The sequence below is a fragment of the Fusarium oxysporum genome, chromosome 8 (assembly GCF_000149955.1).
Source record: "Fusarium oxysporum f. sp. lycopersici 4287 chromosome 8, whole genome shotgun sequence".
Classification (NCBI taxonomy): Eukaryota; Fungi; Ascomycota; class Sordariomycetes; order Hypocreales; family Nectriaceae; genus Fusarium; species Fusarium oxysporum.
The window spans coordinates 1,662,838-1,678,466 of NC_030993.1; the positions used below are offsets into that span (position 1 = coordinate 1,662,838).

Sequence of the window (15,629 nt, forward strand, 5' to 3'; positions counted from 1 at the left end):
TAGCGGTAGCGGGAATGAAGTAGACTCAGACTCATTACAGCGGCCAACCCAACCCAACGCTTCAGTTCAGCCAGTTTAAAGCAAAGCGCGTGTAGCGCATCAGATGAGCCAGATAGTAGGGCAGAGACAGGGATTGGGGAAATAAGAATAGAGCATGGCTAAGATACTCTCAGACCTGACCTGAGCTAGAGTAAACAAGAGCCAGAAATAGAGTCAATAGGACAGGATAATGGAAACAGTAGTGCAGGCGTAGATCAGGCACGAGTAAGCAATCATGTCTTTGTAATTAGAGTATCGGGACATTCTAACAAAGAGAGAGAAAAAAAGGAAGAAAAAAAAGGAAATCATCTCAACATAATAAGGACTCGATATGGATGCGTACAGTAGGGGTAAACAAATATATGCTTCTCTTTTGGTCTCAATGAAATGACGATCGATCCTTTTGGCTTTGGTTCCCGTCCCATCTTTGTTTTTTCTTTTCTTTTTTAGAAAAAAAAGTATTACCCGAAAGCCGTTCGAGGGTTTCGTTTGAACTGGATCTCGCAGGTTTGGTTTGCTCTGTGCGCCAGATCTCGCAAGAGACATGGTGACATGGATCGAAGCACAGGACGGGGGTTGGCAGGACCTCGAGACACGACGCGACGGGAAGAAATCATCGGGGATCGATGAAGTGTAACAGTGGATGACCTGTAAATTGAGGTTTCATATCACGGGCGAACGCGAGCTGAGAACGCGCAAGGCCGATGAATTAGCACCGAGTACGCTAGACGCTGTTAGATTTTACATTGGTGACCTTGGTCTAGCACAGTAAGGCGAACAGCTGAGACTAGGATTCAGACCATACCTCACGTTTCTAAAAGAAACATGGGATTCTATAGCTGTAAAAAAAAAAAATATCACTCTTACAACCCTGGATACAATAACATATATGAAATGGGTTTTTTTTTTTTTTTATAATTCTCTAATGTGTCGAAAAATATAACATAAAGTCCGAACGTTTTCAGGTACTGAGATTTGACCCTCCCATAACTTACACAAGCGGGGATTGGCATGCGACAGACGTCACAAAGAACGAGGGCCAGAACCTCAATTCCGCCCTAGAAACATCCATCAGCCGTGGCGTCATTCTCACTTAACTCAACATGAAACGCCGTTGCGTGTGTAATCCCAAGACGCGGCAAATCAAACCATAAACTTTTATCCTATCCTGCCTTCATTTATAGTAGTGTCCCGAAGATTTGGGAGCGAAGCAAAAAGAAACAAAAACCTCCACTACCAGCATTCAAGCGGACGGGTGCCTAGCCCTCGGAAGAGATGGTTCCCGTCGTGTTGCTGCAACTTTACGATGCACAAATTGGAAATCTCCCGTCCCTGGGCAGTGAACTCCATGTACAGCATACAGTGCATACCTACAGTGCATCCTTACAGGGTATTCCCCGGCCAGCCACAGCGCGCCGCCTCACCCAACCACCAATACCCATAACAATTCAATAGTCACTCAAGGACTGGCGTGGAAGCGTCCCTGGATAACATCTTGCAACCTCTAGCCGTTGGACGACGCTGATTGGAAAGAGGCTGTAGTCCTCCCTCATCTGTCGTGAATAGTCGGGATCGCTGCTGAGGGAATGGGCATCTCGCAGGCAGGCCAATCCTTGTCAGCTGGAGTGATCCTCAGACGTCGATCGTATCGTTCGTTTCTCTTACTGCATTATGCCAGTTGGGCCGCCAACATATCATGCCGTGTCTTCGTGAGTTACGAGTGGACGCCCCATCACCTCCCTTTTCGTCTACTCGTATGTCCAGTCCAACAACAGGATATCATGAAAGAAATGAGCTGGGCAAACAGGGCCCGTATAAACCTCACCCTGTATCAACCACGCTTGTTTGTTTGTACGATGCTAAGCATATTGCTATTGATTGTTTCTTACCTATGTCCGGCCCTGTTTCCCCCTCTCTCGGGATTGTGAACAGGCCTCTCTCTGACCCAGCTCCCGCTGTTTGATGTTCGACCCCAAATCGATTCCCCTGGTCTCAATCAATGTACAGCGCATCACTCTCCCTTGCCCACCCCTACTCACCAGGGCCGACGTCATGAATCTTCCCTGTACCCTGCAGGGTCGACATGGTATGTGCGCCCCTCAAAATAACCCAGGTCTGTTCCAGGGGAATTCAAACGGATCCCGTCAATTTGGGCGCGGTCTAGCGGGTCAGAGCTGGTGCCCAGAGCTGATGTCGGGCTGTCAGGGCTGGGGGCAGGCAAGGCGGCAGCTGTCCTGAGTGGTAGATCTCGCCGGCTTCCAGAAGAGTTCAATCACCAGTGCCCATGCTCCCCTGACCCATATCTCACTCTCAGGCGGTGTCGAGTTGTCGCCCCCTAGTGTGGCTTGCCTCATCGAGGGATCCCACATCTCCCTTGGCACTATATTTGATAATGTTTTCCTGCGCCATAGGCGTCAATAAGATCTGGGCTGTTGGTTGAGGCTAATTAATTTCCAGCCATGCGTGTTGTGAATTTCGGTGAAAGCGATCCAGGACCGCTCGACGTTTGTTGAAGCGTTGCCTGAATCTGTGGTACACTTGACATGATGTAATCTCAATATCTGGTCACCTGGTCTAGTTTAGTAGTTAGCAGCCTTGTCATCGTCTCTTTGTTCTTTTAGATGGTCTCAAGCAATCGAGGCTAGTAGACGAAGCACTCACTCCATCAGCCTCTGTAAACAAAGGCTATCCTTGAATCAGAATTCAACTGCATATTACACCCACTCTCTTTTAATGGTGTACCTAACTGAGGCGGTGTCAATTCTTATTCCGCTCTTTCCCTGTCATATAGTCCGTGGCTTAATTAGCATGTTAATGCATGCAATGCGCATGAGTTTGCTGCCCGTGGATGTGGGATGTTTGTTGCTCCTGGGCTCTAGGTTAAAGGTTGTCCTAGATACGACTACCCAATCGGATATGAAGCGAGTGGCCTGGGTGCTCCCCTCCCAACATTGGAGACGTTAGAGTCAGCAACCCTGTACTGTGTGAGATATGTACGTGAAGTAGTGGGCTGAGGCGGGACTGATTCGTCAATACCTGGTAACTTTTAGAAGGCTTCATCATGGCCCGTCTGCCTTCCAGAAGACAGCCCGATATGATCTTACACCGCTCAGGTTAGTTTAGCTAAGTACTGTGCTGTGGCTGTTCGATACAGTAGCCGCCATGTCTCCAACGACCTAATCAATCAACCACCCCCGCAAGTGCCGTGCGCAAGATGCAGGCGCTGGCGCATATGCCAGTTGATAATTAAAACAGATGCCAGAAGGGATAGCCTAATGCAAAATAAAGGACAAGATCCACCATGACGCTCTTGAATGATGACTTCAAAAGTGAGAAAGGGGTGTGTCGTGGACCAACAGCCCAGGAGAGAAAAAAATGAATGAAGCTGGAATTGGAAGACACTAAGAAACTTGGGAATCAAACTCGACAGGGGTGAGAGGCATATCTTTCAGCTGCTAAGCTCTGGTTGGCTTCTTTTCGAGACTAACAAGGTCTTCAGATGGGTCACTCACCTATTCGGAAATGACGCTAGCTCACCGAGGAAGGTTTCGAGAATTCTTCTGGAACAATGGTAATGCAGAGGCGGATCTAGCGCCGTGTGACAATGCACGTCCGAGCGTAGCGTTGCGCCCACGACACATCCTATCCTTCTACTGAGCTTCTTTCCGTCCTTCGATACCACTTTCTCATTCCGATCCATCACCAAAGAAGCCTCACCCCTCCTTCCATGGTTCCAAGTTCCAACCTATCCCATATTGGTATCAATGCATGAGATAAACCTTCCTCACCTTGGCAATTCGGCTGTCTACCTTATTCACCTCCGCACTTTCCATTACTGATTGCTGTATGTACCGATCTCGACATGATCCCACTCGGTCTCTTTATCTTACTCTCCCACTCACACTCATACATATCTATTGTTTGATCTTATTTGTCTCGTGTCTATCTTATACGTAAGAGTGCTCGGCCGCCCAAGCTTGTCCTGACTAAATCCTTGCCCTGGCCCCATGCTCCCGGGGCCCCATCTGAATCTGCCCCGTGCTGCAGAAGCATGGATCACTTCCATTCGTTCTGGCGTCTTTCCAGAAGTTTTAGAATTGAGTCAGTGAGCGGTTGGTTTGAGGGCTGCAGTCATGGCGCACTATCCGTCCAAAACCTACACTGACACGGGAATGGGGATGAATGGCTGACCAAGGTATGCTGTAGGTTGGTCAATGTGCTGGTATTCGGCTGTTCATTAAGAGACTCTAATTAAGGACTAGTGCATATCGGGCACGGAACCTTGGGCCACCGGATATCACTTGAGAATCAAAGAACGGCAACCATACCACGGATCGACAGAGCACTCCAAGACTGGACACCAACGAATGCGAATGGGATGTAGTTCACAAAGACAATGTCAAAGAAAAAGGCAGGTAGTATGGCTTGGGCATCAAGATGTCACAAAGGCTGCGGCTCCGGCTCCGGCTCGGCTCTCACTACCATGACCCTTTCCAGTTTGCCTCGATTTACGTTTGGCTTCTTCAACCTTTGAGTCATATTGTAAAGAAAATGCAGAACTTGGCCTTACTGGGCGGGGAAGTCCTGTCCGTGCCGGCGCGGGGGCTAGGACTGATAGCCTGCTGCATGAACAATCGAGGAGGCCTTTCACAAAATCTTACGACCACCTAGGGAGGCAAATAGTTGACATATCGATCCAACAACCTATGGCTCTCAATGGATCCTTCAGACTTGAGTAATTTAGTCGAAGGGGAGTTATGAAGGTCCCGCGTAGGCTCACCCATCGAATCCTTAGCCAGTGGGTTCCTTGACTATAGGGCAAACCCAACAAAGACTCAAACAAAGAGGATCTCGAGGACGGCAAGCGACTGGTGTACTATTGCAGTACGTATCAAGCGGTGCCTGTGGCTTAGGTTTGGTCAACTCTTACACTCATTTACTTGCTCAGATGCTCGACTACCTTACTAACCAACCATGTATATAGAACAGTTCTAGAAATATGGCGCCCACACCACCTATGGAGGCTTCAAACAACTTCGCGAGCATGCCCCTCTTTCTTATTAACGAAGCTATGCCTTTGACTGTTGGTTATTATTAGCATCTGAGAAGAGTCCAGTGCTCAGCTGTGATTCCATTCCAGTCTGTTCGTCCCGCCATCCGTTGGCCATTTTCGGCGAAGGCGATGCGCCGACCCCCAAAAAGGGTTGGTGGCTTTAGTGTATCAAATGCAAGACTTGGCAGCAATACGAATACCTTCTTTTTGCACTTGTGCTCGGACACTCGCCTTGCCAGACGCGAAGCAGAGATGAAACAGTTTGACATTGTATTCCCCGCCTTAGCGCAGGTGAGTTCCATTAGCTTTCTGTTTCGAATATCACGAGTTCCTGGGGTTTATACGGTGAGTTACTGAGCAGCCCGTTCTTTGCGCCGATGCGAGGGCTCATCCTTTCTCGTTATGGTTAAAAGATGCGTTGTTTCAGAATACCTTTGTCTACCGAAAGCTAACGACGCAGGTAATTCTCAGGCCGGCTAATAGAGTTTGGGAATATGTACTGTATATCATAGTGATATTCTCATCTATCCTCCCAGCCTGCCTTTACAGCTTGTTAATGCTTCTGCCGCATATGGCCGAAAAACATAACTGGTCAAGGCTTTCGGATGTCGCAAATCCATCGCTCCGCCCTTCGTCGATCTCATCAGAGCTTTTCATGTCACAGAGCGGCGTTTATACGTATGCACTCGTGCAATGACTCGGCCTAAAGTTGGTTCGTGGGACGGTCGTTTGCGCGAACTGCCCCGTGATCGACATTTCACCGCGTCTGCAACGGAATAAACCCAGCAACTAACGACTGGAACATTGCAGTGCATGCTGCAAAGTAACCTTGAAATTAAATTGAAGCATGAAGGCTCGCGCGGAACCTTGGTGTGCAACACAGAAGGCAAATTGCTTTGATGTCGATAACGCACCATCATTATCTTTGTGTAAGTTCAGGTACATTACAGCCAACCTACGAATGTATCAAGTGCGTCTTTTTCATAACGCATGGATTTCAGTTTGCTTTCTGCTCCATCTTTGTATCATCAGGACCAACCGGGAGTCTGACCGTTGTCCTGCAGCATCCCAGGGTGGACCCTGAACTGCACCAAGTCAAAGTCCACAGGACCGTGCTCGCCATCACAGACGATGAAACAATTGATGGAAGCCTTCCAGAAGCAGTGGAGCAGTATAGGTCCAAGCCTCAAAGGGTGAGGTGACGTGGGATGGTCGGCCAATTCTTCCAGGGCTGAAATGCAGGTATAGACTTTTTTCCCCTCCACCACGCCAACACCCATCAGGGCCAATGCAGGGGTGTCTTTGGCCCATGGCTGCCACGAGGGTTATTTTCGATATCAGTCAATTGTGCCATCATTTGCCTCTTTCTGCTGTGATTCACGTCAGGTCTCGTTCATCATGTTCCCCAAACACGACACTACAAATGCGGGAGAAATGAGATGTTTATCAGCTCTTGTGTACCACCCACCAACTCAGTCCTCAACGTGGTCACAATGACTGATAACACGCATTCTTTGCACTAGGTAAGTATATTAAGGTGGAGGCTGGGTGAAGAGTAGACGATAACTGAGGCTACCAATTTTATCAGCAATAAGGTCCTTGATCATGTGGACTAGTTTTGTCCGGGTTACTGCTGTTTGCAATTTCCCTGTAGGCTCTTGATTAACTACTCTGCATAGCATACTCCACGAGTGGGTGGACTCGTCTGGTGGCCCGGGCTGAGATTGCCGTCGGCGCGGTTTGAGAACAGACGCATGCCTGCGCGTTCCCGCATTTGTGGTCCTCGACAGTCTGTCCCATCCTCTCACCGTTCCCTTGCGCTCAAGGCAAATCAAGTCAAGCTGAGGTGAGCCGTGAGCATGAACCAGCCCGGAGCTTGACCGTACTCTCAGGGGCCGGACCACATTGATGGGTGACAACGACCAAAATGGCCTGGTCCTGGCATGATGAACAACCGAGTTAGCTTTGCTGGCAAGCAGGCCATATTGCGTGAATAATTCACAGGACCAATGCACCCTTACCAAATGCGTTCTCTATGATCTGTGAATCGAAAGTCAAGCTGCCCTGTTGCAACACTTGGAAGCGAAGCGGATATGTCGATCACTAAAGCTTCGGCCAACTGTTCAGGAACGTGCTATCTCGATATCTGGTGCAGCGTAGCATTCAACTCATAACTATCGTCGCTGCTCTGTCACTGCCGGTCGACGAAGTGCAAGTTTTTACCGCCATATTGATTAATGCACAGCAGACAAGACCCGCCACGAGGGGATCCCGGCAGTCTTTGGCACACATAGATCTGCATCCACGACTCGTCGTTGCTTTTTCTCGTGTGCCGTTTAACGGAAGGCAGATGTCAATGGTCAATGTGCGGTAAGGATCGTGACAGGTTGCGCAGATCACCATCAGTAATAAAAGGAATCGCCAAAAAGACGGGCCGTCTCTCGTTTGTGTCAGATCTGCAGGTTCTCGATTGCTTGCTTTTCTTTTTGCTTTTTTACTACCGGATTGACCTTGCTGTCGCGTCGTGGTGCTCTGTCAAAGTGATTCTTGAGTTGGTTTTGCTTTGCTGACCGCAAGATCCGGCAGGCCATGGAAGATTGTCGATTGCATCCCATTGCTTGCATCGTGGAGATTAACGGTCTGCCCTGCACTCCGCATCCATGCATCCTGGCTGCACGAGTTGCATATCCGGGGAGTGTGCAGTACGACACCGCCGTGTCAGACCACGTCCTAGATGAGGGCGGTCTGGAAGTTCTCGGGGCGATAAGACCCGCGATTCCTTAAGGTTCTTCGAACAGGTACCGGTAGTTGATCCAGAGTGAGATCTCATATTCTGTGGAAAGTTGAAACCCAATATCGTGGGGTCTTGAGATGGGTCAGTTTGTGTTGTGCCTGACGCTTAGCCAGTCAAGGAGGGATGTTTATGGCAATGGACGACCATTTCTCGGGTTAAGATAGTACAGTACAGAGACGTGTTATATGCCACTCCGTACTTATCGTTCCATCTCTGAAATACTATACTGTATATCGTAGAAGGTCGTTTCCTAGACCTAGGAAGAGTGATCTCACTACATACCCACACCCTCATCACTCATTACTTGATGAATTCTCTCCCAAGAGCAATATGACCTATAAATCCAGGGATTGATAACATTGTGGATTAACTGACTATTTATATTTTTATCTCAAACTAAACATCGGCTTTGTGATTTGACAGGACTTGCCACCCACGTCGTCTTAGGCATACCCTATACCTAGCACACAGGTACTACTGGTAACAGCTGTATGTGACTGTTCAGTTCACTCAACGAGAAATCACTTTTTGGGAGGTGACTAGAAGGGGTTTGGATTCGATAAAGAAACTGACTGGATCGCGCTGGTATCTGCTCGGTTCACAAAGGACTATATGCTTGCCTCGACTTGACTTGGTCTTTAGACCCCATGTCTACCACTTAGGCTGGTCACGTTCGTGCATAGGTGTCTCGAGTGCATGAGAATCGCCGAAGGGATCGTCGTCATCCTCTTCATCCTGCGGAGCTGCAACAGCAGCTGCAACTGGCCTTGGGGGTTGAGGGGGAGGGTTTGAGTGAGGTTTGGACATGGGAGGTGGCCGAGGAGGAGCTGCATGAACGGGTGTCGAAATGTTTAGCTCGGAGAGGTCTGGAGGCTGCGAGGCGGTTGGAGACTGAGAGGCAGCCTTGGCCATGGCCTCCTTGCCTTTAATCGTAGCCACTGTGAAGAAGTCAGCTGCATTCTCGCCAGAATCCAAGTCAACGCCTACTTCGATAAAGATGAGCTTGCTCGGCAAGTTCGTCATCCGAATCACTGTCCGCGTCAATGGAACGATCGAACTGTTCGAAAGACATGAGAGCATGGACAAGCTCATCATTGGCATGAAGCAATCCTCCAAGCCACTGCTCTTCCTCAACATGATGGACCTGTATATGATTAGTTCAAGGATTTTCTCACAATTCTAACGAATACTCACATATCGTAGTACTTTGCGTCGAAGAAGTTTACAAGCTTCAAAGCGCTCCACTGCTGTCTGGTTCTCTGAAATGCGCTCCACCTCACGGTTAATGCTTTGAAGCGCATTCATCAAGTTCGTTGCTGCGATGGAGGAGTCAGCAATGACAGACTTCATTTGCTCCTTCTCAGCCTCAAGATTGAAAGGCTTTCGCTTCCCCTTAGCCTTATCCTTCTCTTTCTCCTTCTTCTTGTCTTTAGAGCTACCGAAGAAAGCACTGGACCCCGAGGAAGATTTGGTAGAAGAGTGTCCGAATGTTGAACCAGATGCTGGGGTTGAGCTCGAAGGGCCTGAAGCGTTCCTTGCATCACGGGCCGCCTTTGCCGCAGCTTCTTGTTCGTCGTCGACAAATGGATTTTCCTCTGTCTCTCTGAGGACTCGAGATCTCTCCTGTGTAACAGCTTGTTTTCTCTTGGGTAGTTCCTGCGATGTTGAGCATTCGATGTTGAAATATTGTGTGAGTATGACTTACCCTGTGAAGTCGTGCGAGACTGTCTAGCCCTGGCCTGCCAGCGTACTGTGACCATGAGCGAAAAAGCTCCCTACACTTATTCCTCACTGCAACATCAGACAAGTCAGAGGTGCCGCAAACACGCAGACGTTCAAGCAAGGGCTCATCCACAAAGGTTCGCTGGAACCTCTCACCAGCGTTCTGGATGAGACCGTCAAGAATGACCAATGCACGGATTTGGCGGTGGACATTTCCGTATTTAAGCTTCTTTCTAATGGCTCGAGCTGCTTCACTAGGGCCCGTAGCTTGTAGGGTAATGACATCGACAAGCTCGGGGATACCGCTGAGATCTTCCTCTTCATATGATTCGGAGGTAAGGTTCTCAACGGTTACAGTTACCGCCGAGAACGGTTTCTTCTACTGGGACGTCAGTAAATCCAATAATACACGTTGGAGTTACTCTAGTGGAATGTAAATAGCTCATGAGAGCTATCAACGAACGAGGTCCCATTGGGCGGAAACTGCTTGCTTAAGAGACATGGCGGAATGATCTTACCGATTGGAACATGCTCATGATGGGCTATACTGTAGTGGCCTTCGTATATACTTTGCTGTTCTTGTAGCTCTGCGACGCAGGTTGCCGAGTTCCACGATGATACTATCTCAAGTGTGGTTGGTAGCTTTGGCAGCTTTGAGTGCCTGATGACTTGATAGGAGACAAAGCAGCGCGGGGCTAGTCAGAGGCAAATCGACACGATCGCTGAGCTCGTTGCGCCGAGGAAGTGAAGAGGCTTGAGATGACCTCAGGTAGGTAAGTGGTGAGAAGTTTTAAAGATCTTTGTATCATGAGATTCCTTGCCAGATAATGGATGGATGTCAATACCTTACCAGGTAAGGTAGTCAGGCGCTCACTCGTTCCTGCTGTCGCTCAGGTATGGTGGGGTTGCTGTTCTGTTGCTTGGTAGCGGGCTGTGACGCGGGGCTCCTTCCCAGTTTCGGTGGGGTCCTGTCGTCACTCCTCAAGATGGGAGGAAGTCGTGGTAGGTTATCTAGCCGAAAAAGGGGTCTTTACAGGTCCAATTAGAGTTGGACAAGGTTCTGTGATAGGTTATGAAACGAATGTCAAACTTATGAAGGATCATTGGTATTGCATGGAAATCTGACCCAGACGAGATCAGTAGAGACTCATCGTATCACAACGGTAGCTTGAGATTGTGTCGTACCTCTGGTACATCGAGTTCTGGGCCTGGTGGAATGAGATGGATCTAGAGTTTGCAGGATGGCGGACAAAGTTCGAGCAAAAGGCCTTGCTTTTGAGAACTTTGTAAGGGGGGATATTAGGAACAGCTTGATGTTTTCATAGCAGTCCGTCCGCAAATTTGGCTTTATGACTAGCTATCTATGAGCATTGACTCAATGAAGAGGCTTGCTCTAAGCTTTGCTGATGAACTTCTGTCTAGGACCTTATGACTGAAGCATGCTTCAGTGTGTCTGTTCATAGACTTGGCAGTGAAGCTGGAGGAGTTGCCCCAGTTGCCCCCGAGCATGATACATTAAGAGAGGATGTTCCACACTGGACCAGTGGAGCTCATGATGCCCATCCGCTCTACATCAATGTGAGTATCGTCAGGGTTGACTTTCACAAACCCTAGACATGAGAGAGTGGCATTTTGCTAAGAAACCAAAAAAGAGTTTTTGTCATCACTCCCAGTTAGGAAATGAGTCAAGCAACACAGATTCTTATAATAATGTGCCATCCGTCAACATACCTTAGACATAGAAAAGTCTTTTCTATTATACTTGGAACCCGCTGACTCTGGTTACCCTAGACATTCCCAGTGACTTCTCCAATCACCCCTCCCCCGCCCCCGCCATCGCACCTCAGCTACGAATTTTGACTGTCAAAGGCGTTATCGCAGCTCTGTGACTCACAAACGGACAACGACAACCAACACCGAACCTCACATCAATAATTACGAGCATCCGTAGAGTGATTGATATACCAGATCGCCGAAAATGGCTTCAAAATCACCCGTTCTGCCCGAGGAGGGCAAGCGCAACATCCTAATTACCAGTGCCCTTCCCTACGTCAACAACATTCCCCATCTGGGCAACATCATCGGCAGTGTTCTCTCCGCCGATGTCTTTTCTCGCTATTGCAGAGCACGAGGCTGGAACACCATCTACGTTTGTGGTTCCGACGAGTACGGTACTGCTACCGAGACAAAGGCTCTCGAGGAAGGACTTTCGCCCGCCGACCTTTGCGCCAAGTATCACGCCCTTCACAAGGGAGTCTACGATTGGTTCCGAATTGACTTCGACATCTTCGGCCGAACACCCACCCAACAACAGACGCAGATTGTGCAGCAGATTTTCAAGGAGCTTTGGAAGAATGGTTATATTGAGGAGCGAGAGACTACTCAACCTTTTTGTTCGGATCCTGCCCATGGCAAGTTCCTCGCAGATCGATTCGTCGAGGGAGAATGCAGCATTTGCCATGATCTCGGAGCCCGTGGAGATCAATGCGATGCCTGCGGTAGTCTTCTCGACCCATTTGAGCCCGATCGCGAGCCCAGCACCTCTGATGATGACCATGTAGAGGCCAAAGCGACTGGTTTCCTGATCAACCCCCGCTGCAAGGTCGATGGAACCACCCCCGAGAAGCGAAAGACGAAGCACCTTTTCCTTCGTCTAGATGCGGTTAAGGACTTGCTCGTTCCCTGGTTCCACAAGAGCAGCAAGGAGGGAGACTGGAGCACAAATTGTATTTCCATCACCCAGTCATGGATCGACAAGGGACTCCTTCCCCGTGGTATCACTCGAGACCTCAAGTGGGGTGTTCCTATTCCTAAGGATCTCGAAGGTTTGAGTAATGAGGAGTATGCGGAGAAGGTCTTCTATGTTTGGTTCGATGCTTGCATTGGCTACGTCTCTATTACCAAGAACTTGGTTGATGGCGATAACTTGGATGGCACGAACTGGGAGAAGTGGTGGAAGAACCCTGAGAACGTCAAGCTTTACCAGTTCATGGGTAAGGACAACGTGCCGTAAGTGACCTTTTTGAGAACCCACATGATATGCTGAGAAGGTGCTGACAATTCATTAGATTCCACACTATCATCTTCCCTGCCTCTCAACTTGGAACAGGAGAGAACTGGACCAAGGTCCACAAGATGTCGACAACCGAATATCTCAACTACGAGGGCGGAAAGTTCAGCAAGTCCCGCGGCGTTGGAGTTTTTGGAAACACTGCTAAAGAGACTGGCGTTGATCCTGATGTTTGGCGATACTACCTTCTATCCAGGCGGCCTGAGTCCGCTGACTCTGAGTTCAAATGGCAAGAGTTCATTGACTGCAACAACAACGATCTTCTCAAGAACCTTGGCAACTTGAACCAACGAATCCTCAAGTTCACTCAGGCCAAGTTGGATGGTGTCGTTCCCGACTACACAAAATACACCGACGAGCGGCTAGAGGAACATAAGAAGGAAGTGAACGAGGCCCTCAAAACCTTTATCTCACAGTTCGATGCCATCAAGCTCCGCGCTGGCCTTGCCACTGTTATGCACATCTCCGCCCTTGGCAACAAACTTCTGCAGGACAGCAAGCTGAACAACCAGCTTCTGGCTGATGAGCCAGACCGTTGTGCTGCTGTAATTGGTCTCGGTATTAACCATCTCCAGCTCCTTGCAAGCATCGTTCATCCTTATATGCCCTCTACTTCCGAGGCCATCCTGGAGCAGATCGGCAGCCCTGGCTTGATCTCCATTCCTGAGACATGGTCAGGAGACCTCGTCAAGCCCGGCCAAAAGATTGGCGAGCCTAAGCTTCTCTTCACACAGATCCCCGCATCTAAGCTTGATGAGTGGCGTGAGGCCTTTGGTGGTGAGGAGATCCGAAAGCAAAAGGCCCTCGAGGCGGAGAAGGCGGCGGCGAAGAAGGCTGCTAAGGACAAGAAGAAGCAAAAGAAGCTCGCTCTTCGTCAAGCTGAGAAGGCAGGTGAAGCTTCCACCGAGGAGAAGCCTGCCAAGGAGAAGTCCGCAGAGGAAAAGAAGTCTGTTGAGGCCTCTGCTGTTGATTTGCTTCCCGACAGCAAGCCCTCTGAGACATAGATGCAAGTACACCAGAGTGAATCGGAGTTGGCGTTAGCAAAAAGAAATTGACTGTGTATGGACGGTGTATGAGGAGTAGCTTAGAAATCAGCATAGGTTGCCGAGCTTATTTTGAAGGTTTGCCGAACTGTAGAGTAGATTCTCAAATCAACTTATGAGGAATGACTAGAGCATGAGCTAGATGGCTGTTGAATTTAGTGTACAATATGTTTTAAGTTTATGTCAAGTTTTCCTTCAGACTCTATCCTGCGCCCTTCATGAGTTGAAGGTAGTATGTCGGCCAATCCTCTCAGTCACACACACGAGAGGAGAGCTTCGCTGTCATGCCCCATGACGCAGAAATGCATCAAATCAATAAGTTCAAATCAGGACCATGCGTGAGTCTACAGGCGTGGTGTCTGGAGGGGGATCAGTTGCTACCAGTCTTGGAATATTGGAGAAAAGGTCGTCCATATATATGGTCTTGGTTGCAAATGCTCAGTTTGGTATTGCTATATAATCAAATGTAATCCCTTATGCCTGTCGACTATTTTATGTCGGCAAGGACGTGGTATCTGTATGTTTAATCCGAAAACTCCTTAAGCCTGTTGAAAGGCACCTGGCCTGTTGAAAGGCGTAGCTTTCTGTGTCGACTTGGTGTATATTGTACATTATTCGACTCGATGGGGCTGTCTTGCAGTCTCCCTTCGTTTGTGCGGCCCTAATAACGTCTCAGGCGGCGCTGATATGCTGTCCCGTCACTCTTATTGTCGTTTACTTGGGAGAGTTTAGACAGGATTCAGGAGCTTAGCTTAGTTGGACTTCTTTCCAGCAGCACGCTCACGCTCACGCTTGGCGTAGATTTCAGAAGTGAACGGGTCCTCAAATTTCAGAGCGATCCTGTAGACAACATCGACCCACAATGTGAGCAGGATACCGGCAGGCTTGCCATACCACATGGCGGTAGCGAGGAAGCTGCAGGTAGAGCCAGTGTACATAGGAGAACCGGTCACGTTGAAGGGAAAGCCAGTCACCATCTCGTCCATGAGAATGCCAAAGTAGTCACCGAGGAAAGTGCCAGTAATGCCTAGTCGCCAGGTTGAAGAGACGACCAGGACGTTACCAACGATAAACAGAGCAACAGCGGCGGCCTGAATGAAGTCGCTGACAAGAGCGGGATGCGTGGGTTGTTCGGCGATGGCAGTCTTGAAGATAAAGTCGCGAATCATACCGAGAGAGAAGATAGTGGCAGCAAGGGCATAGCAGGCAACTTGGGAGTTACCGCCGAAAATCTTGGTCAGAAGCTTGTTGTGGTATTCTTTCAGCGATCAAGTTAGTCGAAGATGAATCGTATAGCTGCAAGTTGCATACCTTGACGGGCGACGATGCTAGAAAAGAAGAAGAGTTAGTGGTGGTAGAACGTCACATTGAGACTTGTCACTCACTTCCAGAAGAGAGGGTTGAAGGCGATGGAGGCAGCAGAGACTGGAAGAAGCAAAGAGCTTGAGTCAGATTCAAGTATCGTTGGTAGATAGTGACAATGCTGAGGTCAAGTTGGCAAATACTCACTGTACAAGCTCTGCTTGTCATAGTCGACATAGTCGACAAAGTCTTTCAAACCAAGAGCCATAATGGCAGACGGGTAGCCAAGAAAGCGAACAGGCACGAAGAGTAAAGTGAGGTAATGGCAAAAGTCGTGATCACTGACGTAACAAGTTCACGGAAGAGTCACAGAAGGGAGAGGTTCTAAGAAGACTGCAAATAATTTGCAACTCTGCTGTTGAGAGGATAAATTGTTGAGATATTAGAAGAAACAGGAAACAGAATTAAAGAGAGAGCTTGGAGAAAGACAGCTTGGAGAAAGACAGCTTGGAGAGCTAGGGTACCTCCCTCAGGTACCTTCCTGTAGCTGTCCTGTCTGGGCTGTCACATGGAAGAGAGTGGAAAGCGGAAGAGGAGAGAGTCCGG

General features: G+C 48.9%; 5 protein-coding genes across 14 annotated transcripts; 2 read left to right on the top strand and 3 right to left on the bottom strand.

Annotated features, from left to right (window-relative positions):
* Positions 1–3,743: 3,743 nt before the first annotated feature.
* FOXG_18504 (uncharacterized protein) lies at positions 3,744–8,211 on the top strand. 9 transcript variants are annotated; one of them, XM_018398601.1, is made up of 5 exons: positions 3,744–4,241; positions 4,302–5,383; positions 5,553–6,021; positions 6,157–6,615; positions 6,681–8,211. In XM_018398601.1, the coding sequence occupies exons 2-3, from the start codon at positions 5,222–5,224 to the stop codon at positions 5,787–5,789; spliced, it is 399 nt and encodes a 132-aa protein (XP_018237131.1). In that variant the 5' UTR covers positions 3,744–4,241; positions 4,302–5,221; the 3' UTR covers positions 5,790–6,021; positions 6,157–6,615; positions 6,681–8,211. The 9 variants fall into 9 exon arrangements, with proteins under 9 accessions (XP_018237131.1, XP_018237132.1, XP_018237133.1 ...); XM_018398602.1 differs by having other exon boundaries at positions 4,302–4,952; positions 5,024–5,383; positions 6,157–8,211; XM_018398603.1 differs by having other exon boundaries at positions 3,744–4,234; positions 4,302–4,923; positions 5,024–5,383; positions 6,157–8,211.
* On the bottom strand, positions 6,759–6,866 carry FOXG_18505 (uncharacterized protein; the record flags this gene model as incomplete). Its single annotated transcript, XM_018398608.1, has 1 exon — positions 6,759–6,866. One exon carries the CDS (start codon positions 6,864–6,866, stop codon positions 6,759–6,761), a length of 108 nt encoding a protein of 35 aa, XP_018237138.1.
* Positions 8,203–10,570, bottom strand: FOXG_03184 (uncharacterized protein). Of its 2 annotated transcripts, XM_018380782.1 has the most exons (5): positions 10,127–10,570; positions 9,592–9,987; positions 9,081–9,542; positions 8,874–9,030; positions 8,203–8,824 (listed from the first exon to the last, which is right to left on the bottom strand). In XM_018380782.1, the coding sequence occupies exons 1-5, from the start codon at positions 10,142–10,144 to the stop codon at positions 8,538–8,540; spliced, it is 1,320 nt and encodes a 439-aa protein (XP_018237139.1). In that variant the 5' UTR covers positions 10,145–10,570; the 3' UTR covers positions 8,203–8,537. The 2 variants fall into 2 exon arrangements, with proteins under 2 accessions (XP_018237139.1, XP_018237140.1); XM_018380783.1 differs by lacking the exon at positions 8,203–8,824 and having other exon boundaries at positions 8,849–9,030.
* An 845-nt stretch (positions 10,571–11,415) lies between these two features.
* On the top strand, positions 11,416–13,951 carry FOXG_03185 (methionyl-tRNA synthetase). The gene is made up of 2 exons (XM_018380784.1): positions 11,416–12,617; positions 12,677–13,951. The coding sequence occupies exons 1-2, from the start codon at positions 11,587–11,589 to the stop codon at positions 13,680–13,682; spliced, it is 2,037 nt and encodes a 678-aa protein (XP_018237141.1). The 5' UTR covers positions 11,416–11,586; the 3' UTR covers positions 13,683–13,951.
* FOXG_03186 (methylene-fatty-acyl-phospholipid synthase) lies at positions 13,839–15,599 on the bottom strand. The gene is made up of 4 exons (XM_018380785.1): positions 15,231–15,599; positions 15,107–15,146; positions 15,033–15,049; positions 13,839–14,979 (listed from the first exon to the last, which is right to left on the bottom strand). The coding sequence occupies exons 1-4, from the start codon at positions 15,289–15,291 to the stop codon at positions 14,474–14,476; spliced, it is 624 nt and encodes a 207-aa protein (XP_018237142.1). The 5' UTR covers positions 15,292–15,599; the 3' UTR covers positions 13,839–14,473.
* Between the last annotated feature and the right edge of the window lie 30 nt (positions 15,600–15,629).